The sequence below is a fragment of the Sprattus sprattus genome (genome assembly GCF_963457725.1).
Source record: "Sprattus sprattus genome assembly, chromosome: 12".
NCBI lineage: Eukaryota > Metazoa > Chordata > Actinopteri > Clupeiformes > Clupeidae > Sprattus > Sprattus sprattus.
This window is the reverse complement of record NC_137910.1, coordinates 23,371,265-23,398,244: the sequence shown is the minus strand read 5'-3', so window position 1 is coordinate 23,398,244 and position 26,980 is coordinate 23,371,265. Positions and strand designations below refer to the sequence as shown.

Below are 26,980 nucleotides of genomic sequence, written 5' to 3'. Positions count from 1 at the left end.
AACATTGCAATAATCGCTTCTGAACTTCTGAATGTATTTATTCCATGTGGGGTATTAGTTACCACATTCATGAACCTCACCGGTCAGGGTTGCTGGAGATATCTCCCCCAGTGGCTGTTAATTACATCTGCCATCTCACTGGTCTCGACCTGGATAAACAACCCTTCCCGTTGCCTTGACAGTAACAGCAGCGCTGGCCTTTTTTACGCTACTGGATACTTCCGGCATCCCCTGGCCCAGTTGGCTTTAGGTTCAGACACATGCAGTCACCACCTCCCTTGTTCGCAGAGCACCACAGTTTATAGTTTTTCCATCACCTGATATCCAGCGCGTAACAAAGAGTCAGTCTTTGAATGCCTTTGGTTCCTGGGCGGTCTTGAGTGTAATGGACTATATGCACATTCAGTTGTGTGTGCTCCCTGTCCATGGGCATATCTACGTTAATCGTAAAGGGTTTCATTCCATCAATGTTCAAGTGATCCGTGACGCAAATTGTAAGGTTACTAATGTGGTCGCTTACTATCCTTGCTCTACACACGACTCTTTCATTTAGGAGAATGTGGCTGTTCCTGTAGCCTTCCTGAGCAGTGCGCCTTTGGATTGGTGGCCTTTAAGAGACACACCTGGCTTATCCTGCCATACATTAAGCCAACCATTCAGTAGCAATGGCAATTCAATATTGTGTTGTCAAGCGGCAGGTCTGTGATTGAGTGAACATTTGTCCTGTTAGAAATGCCTTTCAGATGCTTGGGCAGGTTGCACATAACAAAACAGCACTCAGAAAAGAAGTGCCTTCTTCGTGGCATGTCGTCTTTTGCACAATATTGCCATGGATCGTGGATAGCAACACATGTCAGAGGACACATTTGCTGCAAAGGGAGGCCAAACTGCATGTACCAGCAGCAGCGGCTGACAGCTGGACAGGCCACCCATATCAAAGGAGGGACCAGTTAGCAGGACACTTGTTTCCTCAGTAAGCGTATATAAACACAAACCACACATTTAATACAATGACAGGATTTTATTTAAATTAATTTCATCTTCTGCCTTCTGCCTTGTGCATACACCAGAGGGAAGAGGGGTGGTAGAGGTCTGTGGAGACATGTAGGGAACCCTGGAGGAGGGTGAGCATCACTGTAGTCCAGCGTCCCCGTGAGGCCAAGGAGTTGTTGGGCTGGGTTGCTGCTCAGCAGCAGTTCCCAGTCACTCTGATGGAGGTTAACGATGCGCCTTCATTACATTTTTTTCGTTTCATTTATATTGAATTCATTTATTCTGAATTATAGTGATTGAATGGACTAGTGTGCACATATTTTTTATATTATATGATGAAAACCACTCACATTATTACCTGCAATGCCAATATGTATGCCACCAAAGCTTGCCACGCTCTCGGCTGGTAGAGATGATGTTGCCAGATCCTCATTTGGGGTCAGAGGCTGGCAGCTGGAGGGACCCCCTGCTGTTTCCCTGCTCTCTCTGTCTCATTTTATAGGAAAGCTTCTGCTTCTCTCTCCGCCTAACATCATTGAACCGCCTTTTACACGGTGCAGCAGCTCTCAGAGTACCAAAGCCATTTGCACTGACGCGTTCAGTGACTTGGTCCAGGCTGTCTGTACCTCTGTGAAATGAGGAGGCCAGCTGGCAATTCTAGCCATAATTCCATGTCGGGCTTGGAGCTCCCACACAAGAACCTCCATCTCCTCTGGCGTAAACTGCTCTTTTCGCATCCTTGAATTTGCTTTTTGCTCCATTGCAGAAAAATTACTGAGATCCGTGTGAACATTAATAAGCTATTTTTAAATCATTGTGATTGGCTGATAAAAAAATACTTAATTACTACACCCACTGTAGGCTCAGACAATTTATGCTTGATTGTACGCTGCCCTGTGCCACTGAAATGAACAAAAACTGGTATCCCTGCATATTGTTATTATATTCTTATTTATTCCCATTGCTGCTGCGTCTAGCCCTTTCACGGTGCTTGTCACCATATAAAATTAGGAGATCCTGAGTAATCACACTTGAAAGGCATACTTGATTGTAGGAGCTTACATCTGTAATGGCCAAATAGTTGACCTGTGGATAGCTACAGTATAAACCCCTGAGCATCACTATGTATTCTCTCTAACAGCATCGTTTACCAAAACATGTTCTTGAAATCAGTCTCAGTTTTGATGGACTATCACCAAACTTCATCACTGTAACAGCGTCATACCCATGGGCCAAGATAAACCATCAAAGAAATAAAGAAAGTCTTTTCCTTTACTCTCCGTACCGTATTTGCAACCATTTTATTTCACTGATACGCAAACAGATTGTTTTGACAGGGTTATTTTGCCCCAAGTGATGTCAAAACCAGTTTTGAGCCTGACAGCAGCTATGATAGAGTTTGTCTCCTGATTGAAACAGATGGACCACGTTTAGATTTGCCATTCTCAGTGGTTTTATAAAAGGCAACAGTGCTCTTTGAGACATTTTGAAATGACAAGCTTTTTTTCCTATTAGCTTCCACTGCTCCAATGCTGTGTGACATTTCATCATTGGCTCGTTTGAACAAATATTCCCAGTCTTATACAAGGACATGTCTTCCTCCACATCCAAAGTGGGCATCACCTTGGCAAAGGTGCATCAAAATACTCGCAATAGAAACATCATTAAACCCCAATCCTGCAGATTTTTGTATCCAATTTACGTAGTCCATTGCAGGCTTTTTTACCCATATGAACCAATAATTTGCCTGTTCCCATTCATGGCTGTCTTGAGGGGGCAGTTTATTTCACCACCTGCACCTGGTGTCTGTGAGCAATTTGATGGCAAAGCATAACATATCGGCCTTAAAAGCGAATGCAGAAAACACTCTCCTGTATTAGAATGAGCCAACAGATGGGGCTTGTCATCAGAATAAGCATATCCTGACCAAAGAATGACTCGGAGCTCCGCTGGGTCGGTTTACAGTGGGATCGTGATCTTGGGGCGGGATAATTGGAGCTGTGAGACCCAGACAGGTTACGAGGAGAAGCTGGCGAGGTCAGGTAAGGAGATGAGATGAGGAGGGGGGACCGTCTCTGTGGATCCACTGTGCACGGTGAAGCTGCTGTGCTGTTTGATGTGCTGGCGTACAGCAAATACAGCTGCTAACAGCTGTAACCCACTCCACCCAAGCGTCCTCCTCCTCCTCATCCTCATCCTCCTCCTCTTCGTTCTCTTTTGTCTCAATTTTATGGGTGGCTTGAAAGATAAAGGCTGTTTTCTGGATGTGAGAATGGAACCACTGTAGACAGCATGCAACCATTGTCAGCGCATTCAGGCATTTTAAAACATTTACGCTGAGTACAATTACGCATGTAACTTACAGTAGATCAAGCATAATTTCACTCTTGTATATAACTGAATGGCCTAGTACAAGTTATATACACTGTAGATTTGCACTAATCCGGTGTAGCATGTCTGATGCCCATTCAGCAAAAAAAAAAAAAGAAGTTCATGTTTGCAAAGCCTTGGATAACATTCACTAAACAAAACAACTACTTTACACTGTATGAACCTTGACCTGTTTCCAACATAAATACATAGTAATGAATTTGGTCTTTGTACTTACCACAACCCTGGCACCAGAACATTGACGTGGGGTCTTATCTATGCTATAAGGCAAGAAACAAATTCCTGAATTATGGTAGATAGCTGTGTAGGAAAACCATTATTCTTTTCTAGGTTACCATAGCAGCAATCTCAATGAATGTTCAAAATGTTTTTGCTCATGCCCTTCCTTGACACTAGGTTTGCATATCTTTATTGTATCAAGTTAAATTTGTTTGCAACAAATACTGCAGCATGTTTAAAAAGATACCACAAGGCAAAGCAGAGAGTTTGTAGAGAGAGAGAGAGAGAGAGAGAGAGAGAGAGAGAGAGAGAGTGAGAAAGAGAGAGTGTGAGAGAGAGAGAGAGAATAGCCCTTTTCACTTGGGACCACTGTCTGACTTCTCCTAGTAACAGGAATACAGTATATCACAGCTTGCATTTAATTATTTTGCTAGGGCTGCTCTGTGTAAATCTTGTCACATGGAAAGCCATGCAGGCAAATCTCTCAGCAAGATTCTGTCTGCTGTGACTGGGACAGATCTCTAGTCAAACAAAGATTCTTTGATGTTCTCATTAAAGTGGGCTGGTATTAATTTATGCAATTAAGCTAGAAGTTGTGCAGACTGTTCCCCATCTCCGTTTTTGAGCTGCTGTAACTTCAAAACCTGTAATAGCTCTGGTCCACTGACAAAACACGCTCAAATCTCAAATAGACCTCTTAAAGACATTTACTCGTCTTACTTACATTTTCTCAGACAAGTTACTTGTTTCTATTATTTATATTGTTTCAGCATCTTATAGTTTTATGTGGTATTTTCTGGTTTGACATTTCAAGGGCTCCAAATTGTAAACATTATGCCCATGAAAGGCGAGATCCAGTATCTGTTTTATTTACCCCCCTTACCCTGTGTGGTTTCTTCATGAAGTATTTTACAATAGTTGGAGACTTATGTGTTTGTTGGAATATCAGTCATACATTCAGGCTGAAGGAATCACACCAACCTCAGGTCGATTTATCATTGAGCTCTGTGAAAAAAAATCAATGTTTCTGCCTGGTTGTTTGCTTCATATGCTTGCGATCTGACCTGAGATTGTGTATAAAGCCTCCGTATGAAGATGATAGTTTATTGACGCAGGTGCTTAGAGTCCAGTGGTTAACTTGTGGGTCAGCTCCTACTGTTGCCTTACAAAATCCTCTGTTTCTTTACAGATGGATTTGTTGGTGAAGCACATAGTAAATGCATCACTGGATTGACTTCCAGGGTGTTGGTGTTCTCTTTGAATGGTTGATTTCATGAGGCTAGCTAAGTCCTTCAGCCCTGTCAGGCCATTTAGTTTTTACGGATTTGAACTTGAGCGACCGTTAAAAAATAGCATCACAGACAACAGGACATTATTGCCCATTTGCAGGCTGTGAAACTGCACCACATTTAAAAACAAACATCTTTTTAATTGGAGCTCTGTTGTGGGCCTAATAGGTCTATGTTATTAAGAATTACCATGGGGGATATTTTTTTTTTTGTCCAGCCAATAGACCAGAGCCAACCTAGCAGTCAGGTGCCTATTGACTTTTCTCTTGGTCTTGTGTGAACAGGGCAAAGTCACAGTTGGAGAGCCATTCATTTTTTTGTCACTGCGCGTTGGAAAGCCTGTTCTTTTGGAGTTGCGTTTTAAGAATTTTCTTGCTAATTTAATCTCTCCTGCTGTGAACAGAAGTGGCTATCGCTGGGTGTCACAATGTCAAAAGCTGACAGCGAGTGAGTGGTTCACAATGACACCTTCAGACATTCTTTAGAAGGAACAAAAGATCGATCACTCTTTAATTTCACAATAACGAGCAGTTTGCAGGCATTATGCTTTACGTAAAAAAAATTCTTATATCAAATAGTGAACATAGGCATCATCTAGCTTTCCGTTTCTCTAGTTCTCCTCTGCCCACACACATACTTAATTAAAGCAGAATGTATTGCACTAAGGGAAACAAAAACAAATTCTAAACACTTAGGCATAGCATAAGATCATTCATTTATGGTTCTGATCCTGTGTTCAATTTCTACACAGCCTTGTCATACGCTTCCCTCATCCTGGATGCTAACCAGTGTAGTCCTATCCAAATACGCAAGCTGTCTAGCACCCTACCAGCAACCATGCAAACAAATAAAGCAGTCCTGCTCAAACAGGCCACCAGATAACACAAACTGAAGTCCAGCTGGAGTCTTTTACATGAGATGAAAGCAGTCCAAGAAATGGATGGGAGAACCACCATGGCTATCGGGTAACATCAAAGATGTGGTTGTCATGGCAACCCCCTATGTAACTTGGGAGATTTCGGAGGGGGATCAGGAGGGTCTATCAATCACACAGAGGTTTTTACACATCACAGTGTTTTAACAAAATAGTTTGATGAGTCCTGGTGGTCCTACTTACTCAGAGATAAACCCCTTTGATCAGCAGCATTACAAATGGAAAAAAAGACAAGAGTACCTTGGCATATGAAATGCACAAACCTAAGTCTGTTTTTTCCTGCATTGGAGGTTTTTTGTATGCTCAAATTGCGATTCTGAGAAAATGTAGTCAAAGCTCAGCCTGTTGCCTTCCTTTCAGCAGTAGTATCTCTGCCAATCAGTCAGTGTCTCCACTGTTCTCACCACAAACAGGCAAAATCAGCCAGAGCTTAGCTTCTCACCTCATTCGTTCACTTGCTGTGTTGTTCACAAATGCATTTCATTCACAGGAGATAGTATGAAGGATTGGAATAAAACTCCCCTGTCAGACACCTGCAAATGAAATGAACACTTCTGGGCCAGATTTGCATTGGTTACAGGGTACAGATGCTTCCAGCGGGAGAGGGCTTTCCATATGCAAACCAGTCTGCCTGCTGCACCTCCTCCCTGTAATTAGCTGGGGGGAAATGTGTTCTCATGCTGTAGTCACCGCACAAGACTGAGCCTTAAAATGATGGGCAGCTGTCTTGAAATAACCCTGTAAACCTGAGAGGCCAACAACTGGAGAGATCCCTAGCTGTAAAATAACATCTACAACCCAAACAATATCCAATCTGTAAACTGTCAAACAGTCACCTCCTAAATCAAACATAAATCAAACCAACATAATGTAAAATTCTCTGATATAACCATTATCTTTAAGATAGAGGTAAATTAAGACTCAGTTTTAACGTATGGGGGAACTGGAAGTGGAATGAAGCTTTCATAACAGATTCACCAGCTAGAAATAAGACACATGTATACCTACAGTGTATAATTCAAATAATGTAATTGTGATTTCCTGAAGGGCTGGGCAGCTGAACCCATTGAATGAATAATGTGCTCATGTCATTTTTCTTTTTCTGTAAAAAGAATGGTTCCTTTTAACTTCCACATTTCATTGTCATTCTTAGACTTTTAAAGTCCCCCCCCCCCCCCCCAAAGGGCCAACCGAACCTATGGATATGCTTTTTCATTAGCAGCCACCTCCCTGTTTTATGGCTCCCCTCTGGCAGGTATGCTGGGCTGGGCTAGGCTGTGCTGTGCTGTGTGACAGTCAGGCCAGATGTGAGACCATCTTAATGCTGAGGGAGATGCAGCCATCTGCATACAGATGCTCTGAGCCAACAGCCCTGTAAACGCCATTACACACAAGCATCAAGCATGCTTGAGCTGCCATGTTTTAGGGTGGGATAATGAATGTGTTGATCTCTCTCTCTTTCTCTCTCTCTCTCTGGGATTAAGTATACCCCATGGTATGGGAACAAGATTTAATTTACCATAATGTCATAAAGCGTTGACGAAACATTAATGATTTGCAACTACAAAATAGGTGGTTGTGCAGGGCGTGAAAAACATTCAGATAAATCAGACTCAAAATTGAGAAGCAAAATAGGCTATTTCAGGAGTAATGAAAATGTGACTTAAATGTATGCCCTTTCACACAGTAGGATCACGAGGTGTTACAGTTTGCTTGGAAAACATTTTAGTTGAGAGCTGAGGTATTTTAATGCTTTAAATGTGAAAATCATGATGTTGATTAATTCAGCATTGACTCAAACAAGCTAAAGCAATTAACTGGTTATGGTAATTTAGACAAAGACTAAATTATGAACCTGTCTGTCACACGTTTTTTTCCTCTGCAACATTTGTAAAGTTTTCAAAAGACTTGTATCGAAATATCACAGGGCAGCGTGAACTGTTGTGCTCTTGACAAAGTCTTACTTATCAGCTTCCTGCAACCATGAACTTTACATGGAGGGTAAGACAATCTCAGTGGACAACCTAATCCTATTGTTTCCTTGACAAGTAAATCCTCAGTCCCCAAAGAGCACCAACCTTGTTAAAGGTGTTGCACACAGATAAGATTCCAAACAGAATCCTATTGCATACCAATGGGGGGAAAAAAACTGAAAGTGTTAAGCAGTTGTACAACACTATCTCTCCAGATACCTGCCTCACCATTTGCGTGTTGCATCTTTTCTATCTTCTTTTTCTATTTTCAACAAGGTTATTTATGTCCCTACAAACAAAGCAAAGATAATGGGCTTTCCTCCCACTGTTTGCAAGATTAGCTAAATAAAGCTTAGCGAAGCTAACTGTTCAGCTGAAGCGGTTTGAGACCGGTCACAGGGAAATGAACCCCTCAGGACCCATCGAAAAGTAGTAAAGCTGATCATCTCTGTACGGGAAATAAACCCCAAATTGTTCCTGCCCAATCATTGGAAAACACTCAACTGTGCGTAGCTACGGTAAAGAGGCTTTGAGTGGTGTTATGTCACATCCAGGCTACCTTACAAGCGAAAATGAACAAGATTTTGTGAATATGAAGAGGATTGCTATGACTGATTCATTATGATGGCCTTTTGTGCTGCCACAGCTCAACCCTGAATGAAAACAGTGCTAGGCGGGCAATAAGATATGAGAGGCCTCGGCAGGGGGTGGGGGTGATTTCATTTGCACGCGTAATAACTCCGCTAACCTGCTTGCCTCGAGGCCCCACAGGTAGTCTTAATGTCCTGTTTGTTTACCAAACATCTGTGCCGTTTCCCCCCTGAGCCGTGGCTTAATGTGGCTTTATTAATGCGGGATATTCATCATAGACTTATGGTCCCGCCTGGCATCTTTCTTTTCACTCATATAGCTGCTTGTGCTCCGTCAGACAGTGGCACACACACACACACACACACACACACACTTTTACACGCCTGCAGGTTTTCTCACTGTGGGTAAATGCACTATACACAACTGTTTGACCACTGAGAAAATAAATTGACAGTTTGTTTCTTGTCACATTGGTTGATCACAGTGGCCAATCACATTCATGAGGACATGATTCAGAAATAGCTATTTGTAGGCTATCCCTCACTGTGTGTCTTTGTCAGGACTGCTTGAAATTGAAATTACACACTATGGATATCTCTTTACCAATGAAATCCCTCATAAATGTTTACATTTCAGGCTGTTCAACTTTTACAAAGTATTAATAAACGTAAATGTTGTAATAGCATCTTCACTCTTGTGTTTAGAGTAGACATGTTGTTGATGTATATGGGCTCTGCAGAAATATATATCCTGGCACTCTCCCCTACTGAAGCCTAGTTAGGGACAGCTGTCCTGAGCATCTCTAACCTGCCAAGGCCTCTAGACCTCAGCCCAAGTCCATCAGAACACAAACGCTTCTGTCCGCTGTCACTCTTCAGCCAAGGTGTCTCTTATGGTCATTAGAGGATAGACCTTTGCCACCAGACATAATCCCCATATCACACTGAAGCCATGTCTAGCCAGCAGCACAGCTCAGCGAACTGGCAGCATTAGCCTAGCGCCCCATCTGTAGGTCTTATCTCAGACTTCAGTTCTGGGCTGGTGGGGTAATTTACTAGGTTTTTGGTTGAGGTTTTATGTCCCCCATTTTGACTTTAGACAAAATCCCCAGGAAGAACATTCAGGTAAGCCATTTAGTGCCACAAATCATTTTCTTCTGGGTGTGTTGCTGGAAAGGTTAGCTGTGACACATCGAACACTTAAACTCACTTAAATTCATTTCACATTTATTGTGGTTGGTGTTTGAGAAGGTTAGGGTAACTTTCATACCCTTTCCAAATGCCATTCTCTCAGAAGCTGAACTTAACAGTGAAGTTACAACACGTGTTGCCTGAAACTAGAAGTATAGTATATTTATATTCGGATCCTTAATTGAAACACAAAGATTTCTATTTAATCGAGATTCAGACCAAACCAGTTGAATGAGATGAGTGTCAGTCCATCGCAAAACATGTTCCTCTTCTGCTGGAGAGAATATTTTCCTATGTGGGCATTCTCCTTTGCTGAATTTGAAACCATGATAAACTGCATTAAAATGAGCCTAAGCTGCACACACAGTGAATACTACCCTGATTCCCATGATAAAGTATTGAAGCCGCACATGGGGTTGCTCTTTCATCACGCCTGCTTCACCTAAGCCCCAGCGCTATATGTCTCAGTATTAACTGTGGCAAGATGAATTGTAATTCGCTAAGGAAGCGCTCCAAATTGGGAGCACTCATGTATTACACTCAAAAGAGGTCACATTCGGTGTAATGCTCTCAATTGTGTTGAACAGTGCTGCTGCTCGCAGGAGCACAAATGGAGGAGTATCATTTGTATCAATGCCCCTGGGAGTGTGACAGCAGGTGAGGGACAAAATCTGAGCAGCCATCCTCCGCGGTGCACCTCTTTGTACCTGAAGTGCTGCATTAAAATGTAGATTGCGGGTAAAGGCAATTTGAAAGGAGTGCCGCTCAATCAAAAAATGGGCTGAATGCTGAGCTCTTGTGACAGGGACATCATTTGTGTGTGACAGGGAGATCATTTCGAGGAGATTCTTTGATGTGGCAGGTTAGCTGTTTTCGTGTGTTCGAAGGAAAGAGAAACTAGCCACGTGGTTCTCTAATTCTCTCGGGAGATTGCACTCTGCAAGCAGAATTGAGCTAATGTAATGAGGCAATACTTTATAGTGCCTTGCATACTATGTATCGTATATTTTATTTGGCTATATGGCTAGAGAATGATTATATTTGTTGCTTGGCAACGCTCGATGCTGAACACTCCAAAAGAAATATCAAAATAAACAAAAGAAATCAAAATCTGGTGTCATCAAACTCAATAAGTTGGTAGCAGAGCTGTTAAAAGCAATATGCCGCATGTTAACGTGAGTACATGTGGCACTCCGCCTCTGTGTTGGCCTCGGCACTCATCCTATGGCCAGATCACAGCCGTTATCAGGGATATCCTTTACCAACCCCACAAACACAGGTGTCATATTACTTATACCTGTCAAGTTAACATGACTGATATCCGTGAGGTCAGTGATTCAAACCAATGAAAAACCCATCCCATCCCTCCCCCTCACATACACACACACACACATACACACACACACACACACACACACACACACACACACACACAAAACACAGTATGTGTAAAGCATATTGTGACGTTTCGTAAACAGGTCTGGTTTGCCTAGAGAAAAGAAGTTGTTCAGATGCTGAATATTGAAATATCGTTGACAAGTAGCCTTAAACTGCTACACAGACATGGTTTGCTGCACAGTGCAAACATGGCAGTCTCTCACTCGCACTCGCACTGCACAGCAGTCTAATGGACTTTTAATTATTGTTCTATGCTATTGGGAGTGAAAATCCATGAGATTTAGTGAGATCTGTGAGATCCAGTGTCACGTTCAGTAGACATGAGAAATATAAAAAATCCATGAGTCTTTACAGTTATGTACTACTTAAGTAACATAATCTAATACATCTGATTACGGTAATCATTCATAAACTGGACCTGGATTAAGAAATGTTTGCATAAAATACATTCAGAACATAAAGACATGCTTAATAACAAACAATACATATATCATAATTACTTTGGTTTCTAGTGCTCCATAGAACAGCAGCGTTTCCCTTTGATCGTCTAAGTACAAGATGTTGGCCATTATTAGATTGTCAGATTATGTCGAGAATACAAGATTCCCTTGCAGTGGCTCTACCAACCAATATGTCAGAAGTATGAGGATATTAGACCCCCAGAAATGACCAGAATCAAATTAACCACGTCAGTGAGCAAATGGTTTCTAATGGATTCCTACAAGAATATGTCTGCCACAGAGACTGAATGATGCACAAATGGAGCTTTTAGTGGTCCAAGTGGCCCTGCGGACGTCCTGAGAAAAGCATTGACAGACGAATCAATGTGAATGGGATTGCTGGCCAGCGCATAGGGGAGCTAGTCGCTCACATGGGAACTCGTGCGTGAAAAAGTCATTTGTTCAACCAGTTGTGGGTTCTTGAGGTAATCCTTAGGCCAAATAGACACTAGGCCTACGCTGCTCTCAATGGATTCAATAGGCACTGCCTCGAAGATCCATTCATCCTCGACTTAATTCGTGAAATCTGGACTCTGTATTCTCTTTACTGTTCATATTTTGCTGGATACCCTAATGAAAGACAGCAGAGTTTTAAGTCCATTCACTCTCTTATCCAGATGGGTAGAACAGAGATTACACTGAACAATCTGCCGTAAGGTCATGACTTTTAGCTGGACAGGTTTTTCTACTGCGTTAGATTCACAACATCCAAACTGGATGCTGGGGCCTCTGCAGGTCTGAGGCGTGTCTGCCACTGCAGGGGTTGGCTTACATCGTTTCAGAGCTCATTTAACACCGAACCGTGCCTCCTAATAAAGCCCGAATCGGCCACCTTGGAGCCGCCAAGATGCTCCAGACATTCATTAGCTTAATAAAAACAGGCCACTTCGGCAGACGCCTGGTGAGCTTTTTTCTCTTTGCACCGAAGCCGAGGCAGCCATCTGCTCGAGGGCTCGTAGCCAGCTGCAGGATATTCCTGTCAAATGGAGCCTGCAGGAGGAAGGCAAACACCACTGGGCGCTGAAACCTGAGGCAGCACCTCCGCAGAAAACGAAAAAGAGAAGAGGGAGATGAGAGACAGAGAGCGAAAGAGAGCGCCACGACGATGATCATGCTTATCATGGCGGGCTCAGTAGTGCATCTGACTGACGAGACCCTCGTAACACTTAACGGCCTTTGGTTTAGTTAAGTTTAGTTTCCAGTGAGGTACATGTTTCGACACGCCCTGAGACAAGCACAAGCATGGCGTCATTTATGGTGTGTATCAGTGGCGTTCTATCGCTAGTTATTGCATTCTGGAGGCTGAGCAGCAATTTACCATATGCAGCACTGCAGGACTGTAATAGATGCTTAATGTTCAATTACTGAAGAAATATACTGAAAGAAATTGAAAACATGGAGAGTTCAGTGATATGACTGAAAGCAGGCAGTTTCTTCTGTCATCATACCCAATAGCACAATCTACTGCCCATAAAGAGTGAGACATAAGGAAACCAAGCAACCTAGCAACAAAGCTATAGCTTTACTTTGTTTATCTCATATCCCTGCAGTGACATTTGTCCATTAGGGGTGTTGATAAAACTGGAGAAGCAATCACTGAGGTTTTTTCACTAGGGTGAAAGATGACCGCAGTAAGATGAGCATTGATCCTCTAAAAGCACACTCACTAAAGGAGATGAACCACAAAACCACAGTGAGACTCAAGACAGGGCCAAATAAATAAGATGTCAGCCACCTCTAATCTTAACTACCACGCATCCACAACGAGTCTACAAATGTCAGTAAAAGCCCTCGGGCAAGTGCTTGATTGCTCATCATCTGGACAGTATTACTTGGATTCCCGCAGGAGAGAAAGTCATTATTCTACACTTCATCCAGCCACTGACCTCTGGATCGTTCCCAAGAACTTGTCAGGCTTCGGAACGCCGCTGTATCATCAAAGAGAGAAGCGGGTGAATGACATGCCCAACTGACTTCGGCGGCTACACTGAGCAACACAGACGAGTGATTCCAGGTTATACCATTCCGGGCGGAAACTGAAAATAGTTAGAAGGCAGAGAAACAGAGGGAAAGGACAGAGAGAGTCATGGGAAGGGGAATGGAAGAACTGAGCTTAATATCGCACCGCCGTGGAGAAAATGATAGGGTAGATATTTGCCGTTTGTTGACCCGGTAACTCCTTCGTAAACGCCATTTTTTTTTTAAGCTTTACCCAGACATGAGACTTTTTTTTCTTGTTGTTTTTGCTGTTGTTTTTGAAAGTTAATAATAATGAAGGGTCAAAGGGGTGAGCAGGCTGGCTGACTTTTTCTCTTTTCTCTTCTAGTTTAATTTTGTTGGGAAGCTGCTCGGGCCCAGAGGCAATTCCATGAAAAGATTACAAGAAGAAACAGGAGCAAAGATGTCTATTCTGGGGAAGGGCTCGATGCGCGACAAAGCCAAGGTAAGATGACATCCCTTTAATCTCTGAATATCTCCTCAGTGGTTTGAATGCTTGAGTAAAATGTGATTTTCCTTTTAAAAGATATCCCAGAAGATTATCACAGTGTCTGTCTGCATGTTGTGTTCACTCTTAATCCCAGTGTCAGTTACCATAGTAATGTAGCTGTCAGACAACAAGAATGAGAAGCAAAACTATTTGTTCATGTTTAATCTGAAACTTAAGTTTAGTACATCATTGTGTATGCAGCCAAATGCTGTATTGTTATTTCAGAAGCACAACTGTATACACACAACAGTTATCTGGATTCACATTTTTAGTAGAAAGGTAGAACAGAATAGTAGAAATAGAAATGTCAGACAGTAAAGCACCATGAGTGTTATGTGAATGATGCCTCATCTGCACCACAATACAAGGAGAACTGATTCCATACTAGTCAGAATCTGACAAACATGCTCCAGAAAAAAAAGGCTCTCTGTCCACCCCCACACACACACAGTCACACGCATGCAGAGCCTGTTACTCAGTCATCCTATTTATCCTCTTGACTGGTGGTCCCAAAGAAGCTGCTGCTGCAAGGGTCTGAGCATAAGATCACCGCTGGGCAGAGACAAAAGAACCAGGCTCCAAGGAAACAGTGGTCATTACAGACAGCTATGATGTAGTTCATCTTTGGCTACCCCAGCTATCGATAGCTCCTGCGGCACTATAGGCTTGTGTCGGCTTTTCTAAGGTATAGTCAGTTGAATACTAATCTCAGGTAGACAAGATGGTCAGTCAGCATCCTAAATCGGCAAAGAATACTATGCTTCTGTCCACTAGGTAGTATTCTAAAGGCAGGCCCTTTTTGACATGTTTTTTATTAAGCAGATATCCTTCGAAAGGGTACAAAAGGCAACTTAACCTCAATTGGAGTAATATTACCATAAGAGGCCCAACTCATCCACAGACTGAATTCACTCTATTCTTCCCCCATTGCAGTGAAATGGTTTATAACCACAGAGCTGCGATTGCACTTGACTACTATCAACTTCCAGATCTGTGTCTTTGAAAGAGTAATTTTGTGAGACTGCAAGAGAATATTTCAGACAGCATGTGTCTTTCTGTCAGGGATTTCCTATTGAACATATTCACAGTGGGAAGCTAGTGGTGGGCGAAAAGGAGTTTTTTGAACCAGGTGAAGAGAATTCTTATGCACAGCTTGCCTTCCACTGGGGGAGATTCTTGAAAGCAACCGAGCATCAATCAGTTGGTTGTTTGTTTGCATTTATGTGTCATCAGGTTTGGATATTATTTTGTTTTGTTGTTTTTGCCATGTCAGACATTCCCATTGCATGATTTTGCATTGTATGGTTATTTAATGTCTCTTTGTTTTGAAGATTTGTTTTTTGGGCTTTTTATGCCTTTAATTGACAGAGCAGTGAAGATTGTGACAGGAAATGAGAGGGAGAAGAGGTGGGGAGTGGACAGGAGAAATGGCATCTGGCCGGATTCGAACCCGTGACCTTCTTGAGCGTCAAGCCAATGTGGTCGGGGCTACTGTTTGAGCCACAGTGCCCCCCTATTTAATGTCTCTTATTAGTATATTATAGTATAGTTTGTATAGGCTGGTGAACAGTTAAAGTGAGGAGCTTTGTCAGCGTGTATTCATCTGTTTAGATTTAGGTTAGTTTAGAAAACAGCAGTAGCATTTAGGTGTACAGTAGAGAGAGGGTTCTGGTCTGGTACTGAGTGAATCAAATGAACTGAACTATGCCGTTTGATTTCAGTTAGAACACATTTGGAGGAAGTTTAACAAGCATGTTGTGTATTTTGGGGTATGGATGACTGCTAAATGTAAAATGAGTGGTAACAAGAAGCAAGGAAGTCTTATTGGCGATATCTATAGTGAGGAACATGGGGAAAAAATGGTGGAGAAAGTCCATAAGAATACTCCTCCTTACTTGAGGATAGGGAATTCTTGCACTCAACACTACCATGTGAAACAGAAAAAAACTGCTTTGACAGTCATGTGTATGTGTGGACACAAAAGGCATGTGAATGTTGACTTATATTCTTTCCCACATGCCAGAAAGTGAATGTCTACTCCACATAGATCAAAGTGATTGGTGACCAATTGGTGATCAGACCAATTAAACATCAAAACAGAAGTATTGACTCATTCAAATGGATTAGTAAGGCTTTTTCATCAATATTATTTGTAAATGTTTTCTGACATGGGAGAGGGGGTATCCAGTCTATGGAGGTATGGAGAGGCGGATGTCATATCATGACCACATAGCCACACACACAGTCACACACACACACACACACACACACACACACACACACACACACACACACACACACACACACACACACACACACACACACACACACACACACACACACATACACACAGGTTTACAGTACAAAGGGTCCATTTGAAGATATGTTGTACTTTGACATGATAGGTTTTTTTTAGATAAGGGCTCAAGGTTGTATTATGCATTCCTTTCACTGGAATGTCATTATGCTCAAATGAGTTGAAAGTATAAATAATTTTCATTTAGCGATGGAATGGAGTTGGTATACCTGCCAAAAACCATCACATACTAATGGAACTTGGCACGATATACCAAAACCAGAGGCTCTTTAATAGGTATTTGCATGATTAATTCCCATCCTTTTCTAGCCAACAAAATGCTTCCCACAGGCTGTTGATGATGGAGTTCACTTGTTAGCTTTCTCTCTCTCTTAAGCGTCTTCATTCGGATTGCATTTTGCAGAGCCATTGTTCTGCTGCATTGATTATATAGGAGTTGATTATGGAAGGGGTATAATCTGACACTCTATTGAGTTTGACTGGAAAACCTTAACATTAGCTTGTTTACTGCACCCGCTTGGCTGTGCCAGTTCATTGTGAATTGTAAGTGTGCATACATTAGCATGTGCAATAAGCTCTGGGGTTTTGGGAGACACACACCGACTCTCGCTGAGTTGGCTCATATTACAGCTCACCCTGAACAGTGTCTGGAGTGGCGAGAGTAGGATGTTGACAGGTTCAGTAGGGATTGGTGAGCGAGTGTCATGTTTCATTGATAGATTGGTCCGGATACGGTGTGTGAGGCCTAAGTGACCTTACAAAAAAAAGTTGTATGCGGCGTCCCATAAAGCAAGGAACCAAGCCACTCCATGCCTGTGTCAGACAGAGTGCTGGCCCTGAACAAATACATGTCATGAATGATTATGGTGCCCATGTTTCTCGAGCCAAACGCTTCATACATCATCAATACCGTCTATACTTTTTGCCAGCAGCAAAGACTGTGAGCTGTACTGCAATGTTGAGGTTCATTGTTTGCCAGTGACAACTGCAGGTTTAAAGCCAGTTTTTATTCAGTCAAGTCAAACTTGTGCTGTAATGTGCTTTGACAGGACAGTCCTTGAGTTATTTCCATATTTATTTATTTTTTTCTCTTCAATCATCTGTGTATAAACTGAGAGGATGAGAAGATCTGGCAGAATGGATGTAATGTTCTCCAAAAATCTCTGTTATTTGCTGTCAATTAACAGAGAGACTATGCCTTAGGCAGGATCTATGAACTACGGAGATTTAACCTATCGTGTATTTTCGCTTCTGGTGAAAGTGCACCATACGCAGTACGTCAGGTGTCCCTCATATTGAGACAATAATGAAAATAATGAAATCATTTTTATATGATGATCAGATGTTGACTGGTCTTCCATTTGTGTCCCTGTCTGTCTGTAGTCCCTGTGGCTTTGTACTAAACAAAAGTAGCTCAGCTGGAGAATTACTTGTTTGTGTGCATTCCTCGCAATCGTTCTCTTGAAGCTCATGCATCAACAGCTGTTTGTGTGACATTTTGAAAAGACTCCTCTGCACTTAAATTGAACTGCCTCAACTCCCAGTTAGACGTCTGAGACAACCGTCAAAGAGAGTTTTGCTAACAGACTGGCATCAAGCAGAATGTTAAAGCTTTCAGATACGGTGCACAAAAACAGTGCTACTCGGTTTTGGATTATACACTTTCAAGCCTTCAGGTTTCCTTTTGTATATTGTTTGCATCACCAGAATAATACAACCCCCCCCCAACCACCCTCTCTGTGAAAGAGGAAAATTGCAAATTAAGGTCAGACATGCCAATATTCATTGACTTGATTGTACACTGAAACATATGTCTCCAAGGCGTGTTGCTCTGGAGCACATAAATACTTTAAGTCATAATTTGGATCAATAAACATTATGTTTGTTTTGTAAACATATGGTTTCCATGAAATACAATGATAGCTTCTAATAATAATGATAATAATAATAATGCATTTCTTAATAGGTGCAAACAGTCCACATTAAGACAAAGCAAAAATATAAAATAAAATCTTTATGTATAACAAAGATTTAGAATCAGATGGAATATAGTTTGGAGAGGTATGTCTTAAAGCAGGATGTTAAGGTAGGGGGAAAGTCAATAGTATGGATTTCTTGTGGGAGAGAGCTTCTGTGATGTTTGCACATGTTACCTCTACCACATTTTCCCAAGTTAGGAAGTGAAGTGAAGTGGTGAGCCTGCATGTAAAGTATGTATCCATTATGTATGTAAATGTGCCTTTATAAACAGTTATTATAAGCTTATAAAGCCCTGCCGTGTTTGACTAATGCCCCCCCTTGTAATTGTACACAAATAATGTATTATAAACATTCAGTTACATAACATTAAGGGAGTGTTGGTGAGCCACTGCACATGCAAAACATGAGATTTACACTTTATGTCTTGAATTAATTGTTTTGATGAAATTGTGTGGTACTAAATGCATGGGAAGACAGGGGGCATGCTACAAATGAAGTGTGTCTGACTTCAAAGTGCCGCCAGACCCGGAGTGTGACTGGTGGGTAATGATGATCTAGCATGAGGACAGCATGGGGTTAGTTCCAGTTTATTGAAGAACAGTTGTGGGTGGCAGTCAGTGGGTGATCGTCTGCACTCAAAAAACACCAAAGAGAAGCCTGAATACTCAGATTAAGTAAAGGTTAGGTAAACACATACACAGTAGGTTCCTCACTTTCCTCCATTTCTGCACGTTTTGAGTTGAAGTAAACCACACTCTCAGTGGACAAAAGGACCACACGACTCACATCGTAAACGTACCATATGTGTGAAAACCTACAGTCTGAGTATATTGCCACACATAGCCTACATACATTCCCACAATTACTGTACATACGTGAATGATTTCTATAATGAAAGCCACTAATGCAAGCCTTCTAATGCACATTGTGTAGTCTGTAACTGGTGGGGACTATATGAGAAGCTCTGACAGACATTTAATTGTTGTTCAGGAAATGTTATTCAAATCTGATTATGCTGTCCAGTGTTCAAGGCCCTAAAAAGCTCTGACCCATCCTCAACAGTTTATCCATTCATTTAAGTGGGTGTTTAGGCAGTGTAATAGGATTTGGGGGGGGGAGGGAATAGGTCCCTTTTGAGAGACATTAAAATGTAGTTGTCTGTGCCCCGGTGTGTAAGGTTGGAGTTGAAGAGCCAATGGTCCATAGCAGAGTTACTGGCCCTAATAATATGGGTGATTGGATTGGTCCATTGTAATGCATTAAGATTAGCAAGGCTATATTTCCCATCACTTCCTTGTCTGCATTAAATTGTTATTATACCAATTTCAAGGTTATCCTTACCTCTGTATATCTATGGCTTGCCCAGAACTGATAGACAGGTTTTGGTTATAATTATGGCTATATTCTGTTGATTGGCACCGGTGTTACAGAAAGTAACAATGAACTCAAGGACTGTGATTATGTTTTCATTGTATACTCAAAAGATTCTACGGCCCTTTCATTGAACAGGTTCAGCTGTTCATCGAACAACTTCATGCAGATGTTGATGGCAATCTATTTGTCAGGTTTCTGGCAACACCTGAAGTCATTGAATATTTACAGTATACCACAGTCTCCAGTGCTTTCTTGCTTAATTATTCATCAGACCTCTAAGAAATGGGCACAGATGTTCGAGTGAGGAAAACATACAAGCCACTTTGCATTTGAGTGATGAGGTGTTAAAGTGGTGATATGACCTCAGATGATGATGCAGCTTGATTTGGAGGATGTACACATATACCATCCATTTACTGTTTAAAATATTACCCCTCTTAACACCCAGGAGGCAGAGGACACAAAAAGAGAGGTGAATTTAAAGATAAAAATGCTGGTTAATGGCCCTAAGTCTGATATGTCCTAACTTGCACTTCCTCTCCCTTCCTCTTCCTCTCCTTATCCTTCCTCTAATGCTTAGTACTTAACTCACGCTTACAGTAGTTACATTCCTGCACCTTTTCATTTCTAATGTAAAGTACTATTTATTGTTACACTAGGTCTCTATTGCTCTTAGCTTGATTTTTCTCTCCTTTACGTCGCTTTGGATAAAAGTGTCGAAGAATGAATATGAATACATAAAACACAAGCCCATCCATAGTTAGTCAAAAATGTAATTGTGTTGGGCTGTATATAAGCCATAAATATCCCAAAATAATGCTGAGGCATTATTGATAATGTTTCCCAATGAATGACACAAAATACAGAGCTCTCAAAGATGCATTTGATGAATAGGCCTACCAACGTTGTCCATGAGCTTTTAGTATGCTGATATCTCAGTTACACTTACCATTATGCAACATTCAAGAGAAAAATCATATGATTTTAGGAGTATTAATAAGGAAGTGTGATTGTAATATTTAGTTTTGAAGAACGACAATATACTTGTTAAGAGTCTAGAAAGACAGATTTGGGCTACTCTGACAGTGGTGGCTGATGTCATAGTCTGCCCCAGGTGTCCGACGCAGTGACAGATGTGTCCTCAGAAGTCAGTGACAGATGTGTCCTCAGAAGTATTCTCCTAGTATCTGTGTACTCAGGGGGAGAGAGGCATGACATTTGTGGAGTGTCTTGATCCTCTCATCACAGTGGATCATGTTGACAGTGAAACTGTAATCAATAAAAAAAGGACTCTGGCTAAGCAGGCCGGAGAAAGCACGTGTCTTCGCAGAGACTAGAGGAAATGTGTACCAGTGTCCAATTTGGCCTTGTCGGCAAACATGTTGGGTCCTAGTTGTAAGGTAAGTAAGTAAAATGTATTTATATAGCGCTTTTCACAGCCATTAGTGACTAAGTGCTTTACAAGAGCATTATACAACGTAAAAAAGAGAAGACATAAAAGATGAAGTTACCCAAGCCACGTGTTTAAATGTACAAAAACTAATAAACAGAATATACAGATAATACAAAAAAACACTACAGTTGTGGTTTGAATACGGCAGTTTCTCCAGAAATGTCATATGAAGTCATTTTTACGTGTCAACATCAGAGGGATGTTGTCTTGGACATCAGTATGATAGGTTGTTTTCTGGGAACTGGGTACTAAGGCATTCCAGGAGGATTCAAAGTTAGAAGGTCAGAACGAGAGACAGTTCCTTGGCACAGGTTGACCACCCTTATCCTGAGACCATCTGGGTTGTCCTTGATTTGCACATGATAATGTCCTGGGAATTACTGTTTAATGTCTTATTTTTTGTCAAAGTTTTTTAAGACATTGTCTTTTGTACCAGATTGCTGCTTTTGACAGAAAAAAAATGAAGGAAAAGGTTTGATAGTACAATAGTCTTTTATTTGTATGCTAGAGACAGAACTCATTAAGACAAAATATTATGGAACAGTCTGAGTCCCTTTTTGAAAGAGCACCATGTGACATGGCTGATTATGTTGTGTTTGCACTGTGTGAGCGGCATGCAGAAACATAATACATTCACAAAATGACAAAAGAGGACACTTTGCCCACGTGCTGTGTGATAGGCCGGAGGCTACGACACCTTGGGAACCAGGCCCGTTTGACCCTGGCCCTGAATCTCTCCACCAGCTTGGGATTCAATTGCCAGAGGTGATACTTGGACAGTGGCAGCTGCAAACAGATGTCTTTGCCATTGCTCATTTGTTTATGGGCTCTCAGTAGAGAAGAGGAGAGGAGGGAATAAAAGATTCCTGGTCCCAAATTGTATTAAGTCTTACAAGTTCTTTCTCTTTACTGTTTGTCTGTTGACTGAGGCAGATTTCCTGGTGATGCATTGTAACTTGTTAAATGCACAGGACAATGGTCTTTATAATACTTGTTAAACGCACAGGACAGTGGTCTTTATTACATTTTGTGTACATGCTGTTTGATTCAACAGCATACAAGAAGTTATTATTTTATTCAGACAAACATGGAGAAGACCACTGTTCAGTTAACAATTTATCCCCACAGGCGTAAGTAGGGGGGAAATATTTGTGTTTTTATTGAGGTGACAGTGGGTTGCATTGAAGACACCACTTGGTTCACTTTCAGTAAGTGTTAAGTGTATCTTTAAATTCTACTTGACTACTGCAGTGTGAATCAATGGCTATCCTGCTACTGTTGTAGCACCCTGCTCTGATATATTTATCTTCTATACCGATATACTCATTTACTTTTACTACCATCTTAACCCTCCCGGTTTGTGTGTTGGTTTTGCTCATCCATAATCTGTTTCTTGTTCACAGGAGGAAGAGCTGAGGAAAAGTGGTGAGGCCAAGTACGCCCATTTGAGTAATGATCTCCATGTTTTAATTGAAGTCTTCGCCCCTCCCGGAGAGGCCTATTCCCGAATGAGCCATGCCTTGGAGGAGATTAAGAAATTTCTGGTCCCGGTAAGTTCGTCCATTTCATTTACAGCCATTCCTGGAGGGTAATTGGCGGTCGTACATGTAGATGGATTTTACATCTCGGCACTGATTAACCACTCTATCCAGGACCAATTTGCACATGCAAAATGAAAAAAGCCAAGAGTTTAAAAGGTTAAGAGTAGGATTAAATCTTCCTTAAAAGGACTGATAACCTTCTGAAGAGTAAGTAGTAAGCAGTGTCCATATTCTCCAGTATATTTAACAGAACTATCTATGAAAGAAAACCTGCATATCAGATGTCTGCCACAAATGCCACTATATGTCTCAAATATGTCTCCTGAATCAAAAGTACTTTTTTCAATTTCAAAACTTGAACATTTTTCAACCAAAGATAAGGTTAGGTAAAATGAGATATGAAACCTATGGTTCTTAGGTATCGATGATTGTGAGCTGAAAAAAATAATTAGCGAACAGAAAAACCATCAGAAACCCTTATTTAAAAAAACTAAATGCATTTTACTGGATTTGTAATGTTTCTCTCTAACCCTAGATGACAAGGGGTCTTGAATATGTATAAACTTGAAAAATGTGCTTTGCTCTGCATTTGTTCCATCCATCCTGCTAACAAGGAGTTTAATGTATTCCAAACCTAATTAGTGCCAAACTAGATAAATAAATAAAAATAAAGCACTTGCAGGCCAAAGTGCCTCTAAGCCTAGAGCGTTTAGCAGTAATTAATGCGCGTACTGTATATCCCTGCTAAGCCATATAATGGTGTAAATATTAATAGCTCTTTTCAACAAGTCAGCCTACCCCCTCAGGTGAAACCATTCAGAGACGTTACCATGCTAGTTTCCTTGCAGCAAGAGTTTTACCCCTCTTTCCCTCACATGCAGACTCGGACACACTTAGACACACACACACACACACACACACACACACACACACACACACACACACACACACACACACACACTCACACACACACACACACACACACACACACACACACACACAAACACACACACACACACACACTCACACACACACACTCACACACACACACACACACACACACACACACACACACACACACATTTTACCCCCAGGGGCAACATCACCTGCCAGTGGGTGTTGTGTGTTGGTGGGCATCATCAGCAGATGTGGCTGAGTCACAGCAGTGTGTAATGTTTCTGTTTTTGTTTGGGTTGATAGTCCAGGGGGGGGGGGGGGGGGGGGGGGATCTTGAAGATTTATGTCCTGATGGTCAACATCAAAGCATGATGCAAAGTATCCGAAAGCTCAGAAAATGGTCTCTGCTTTTCAGTGTGCAGTATGGCTGACTTTTCTGACACTGTCTGTCTGTTCAGCTGTATTATCTGGCCTGCTTTACATTGTCTGAGTTGTTCCACAGTCCGGGCTCTCATTGTCACAATGTGTCACAGTAATAGTGCAACACTATGATTGGCCAAAGAAACATTATTTATTATGATACACACAGTAGGCTTTGGTGGCTGGTTCTTAGGACGTGCCAGACTAGCTCCTCTGCAAACAGTGTTCTCAGTTGATGACTGATGCCGTTGGCAAAGTTTCAGTTACATTGGACTCGAGCCGCACTGTTTTTCATAGGGCCATGGTTTTGTTTGCTAGTTATAGAATCAGTTAGCCTAAATTATAGAACCACAGAGGCAGAAAAAGACAGAAAGAGTGATAATATATCATATCATAATTATAATGGTGCACAGCTGCCTTAATTAATTCACTGGAAAAGTTTGCTTCTACCCCTGAGTCAACCAGCCTGGTGTTGAGAGGAAGAGTCTCATTCAGTGATATGAATTAGAACAACATTGTGTAAAGAGGATAATACACATTAGTTTTAGAGAGCAGCTTAGGCAACGCGTGGCTGTGTGTTTGTGGGATACTGGCATTGTACACGGCACACTATTCTGTGCTGAAGTGGTAGTGTAAACAATGATGTACACTACACACAGGAGAAGGATACAGGGAGGCATGTTTGAATTTGTGGTGGTTATGTCATAAGACTTTAGACTTTAAAAAGTATTTTGCCTGGTTGTTTAAATTCTGTTCATAGTGCTTAAAAGTCAGCCTGTTAGTCGGTATTTAATGTGACGACCCATACATGCATCACATTAAAGTCTCAAGTCTGTCTGTAGGTGAGAGATGAGACATAGAGATAGAGAAACAGTGTATACACGCCATGTTGGGATTCTGTCTTTTTTATGAATGGTGAAACAGCAATTTGGATGTGTCGCTGATCAAGACATCCACTATCCACTATGTCCACAAAGTCACCACAGATCCACCATGTGTACACACTATAACAGTGGGTCTAAAGGCCAATCCTCATTAGCGGCATCTGACACGCATCAAGAGACGCCTGATTTTAGAACCAAGTTCTTTTAAACGGGGCAATGTCCACTGGTGGCGTCTGACGCTCATTGACACCAAAGTTTAGAAGGCGGTGTCAGGTCCATAGAAATTGCTTGGTTTTCAATTTAATCCATGCATTTTTTAATGTCTTTAACAATTTGAGCCAACCTCTAAGCTTTACTTTTCTTGTGACATCATGACAATGGGTCTAACACTAACCCTAACACTTTGTCAATGGGTATATCACTATGAAACTATGACAATGTGTCTAAAACTAACACTATAACAATGGGTATAGCACTATGACAATAGGTCTAACACTGTGACATTATGACAATGTGTCTGGTTTTAGGCTCTTCAATCTAATGAAGTACATGTATTTTTCCATATTACTTCACATACATTTCTGCTAGTTTAGGATTTAGTGGTTCTTAGTCATACATTACTAGTAAGATAAGTGGTCACTGAAGACCAAGCTTAAGCCAGATGAATGGTATGTGCAGGCACAAATGACTAAATAGACTGTTATATTCTTCTCATTGTAAGAGAGTGAGTGTGTGTTATGTTACACTTACCTGTGTATTTTAAAGTTAATAGCTACTAGACAAAAATTAAGAAATTCATTTCTGCAGTTGGTTTCCACTCTTACTCAGGAGTGAAAGTCCTGGTGTTCTTAGCTTCAGCTATATATCAGTGCATATTTTCATAGCCAGGCACTTAAGCCATTTTACTTTTTAAAGCCTCCAGGTAGGTATGACAGTGTGTGTGTCTTGCATAAACTTAGTACATGAGGTCTCCCAGTAGTAGCACATCACAATAGAGCCATCCTGTAAGTTTACTTATCAATAAACAATTGTAAGCCAAAACACAACATATCATTTACAAGCTAATTTTCATTGACAACCTCTCATGTACTTTCAGGGGTGAGAAACGGTTTGCATGCAGGGGTAATTGCTTGATTAGCTTCAAAATGATTAACCTCATTCACAATTACCACGACCAGACATTTTCTCTGTAATTGGTTGCAGTATAGATGCTGATACGGCAGGATAGTGCAGAGTTCACGAGTCATTGCACACATACAAGATGCTCAGTATAGGGTAAAAGAATGTGGAAAGTGACACAACTTAATGAATGGCTGCAATTGTAAACCCTCCTACACATCTCACTATCAGATTGGGGAAACATGAAGTGAAAATAGATTAATGAAACAGCACCTCACAATGACATGTGGATGAAGGCACACATGACTTTTTGCGCAATAAGACCAATATGATCAAAAAACAATACCCTCATAATGGCAGTTCAACACACACAGTTTCAACATGCTGAAAGTCCAACACAGTGAGTACACATGGCGTCTACTGAAAGCCTTTCATGTGCCGAAAGGTGCTGAAGTGATGCTAATTCAAAATAACTGAAAGCACTATTAATCTAAGCTATGGTTGGACAGCGTGCTGTATTAGTGCCCTGTGGCTGAAGTCATAAACATTTGCTTGACTTGCTTTAAACCACGCCAGAGGGCCTCTCTCAGCCTGCAAGCAATTTGCTGATTGAAAATGCCCAGGGCACTTCTGTGGCACCCCCACACTATAAGTACAGTATATGCTGCAACAGAGATCGCCACGGGGACGTGTCTCTTTATTCTGCAGCTCTGCCCAGCTCTGCAGCAGATAGACTGAGATTTCAGAGCATTTTAAAGCATTTCAAACTATGATCTTTCTGCTCTCTCTCTCTCTCTCTCTCTCTCTCTTTGAAATGAAACACCCACACACACACCCAACTTTGTCCTTTGTACTGAGTCCAGAGGTTTATATATATCTTAGCTTTCTTACATATTTACCTCTGGACTGTGTATAAAGTCATTTCAGACCTGTAGACACTTCACATCCTAATAACTCTGACTGTATTTGTCTTCAATAATGGATCCATCAGGGCCTATTCAGCATGAAATATCAGCCAATCAGAACCAA

The 26,980-nt window shown here is 41.4% G+C and overlaps 1 protein-coding gene across 1 annotated transcript in view; it reads left to right on the top strand.

Annotated features, from left to right (window-relative positions):
* khdrbs2 (KH domain containing, RNA binding, signal transduction associated 2) overlaps positions 1–26,980 on the top strand; it is a gene marked incomplete at both ends in the record, with an annotated part of 55,010 nt that overhangs the window by 13,042 nt on the left and 14,988 nt on the right. The window contains 2 exons of the mRNA XM_080848749.1: positions 13,805–13,921; positions 22,494–22,640. Of these exons, the coding sequence (XP_080704875.1) occupies positions 13,805–13,921; positions 22,494–22,640 (264 nt within the window). The remainder of the gene's footprint in view (positions 1–13,804; positions 13,922–22,493; positions 22,641–26,980) is intronic.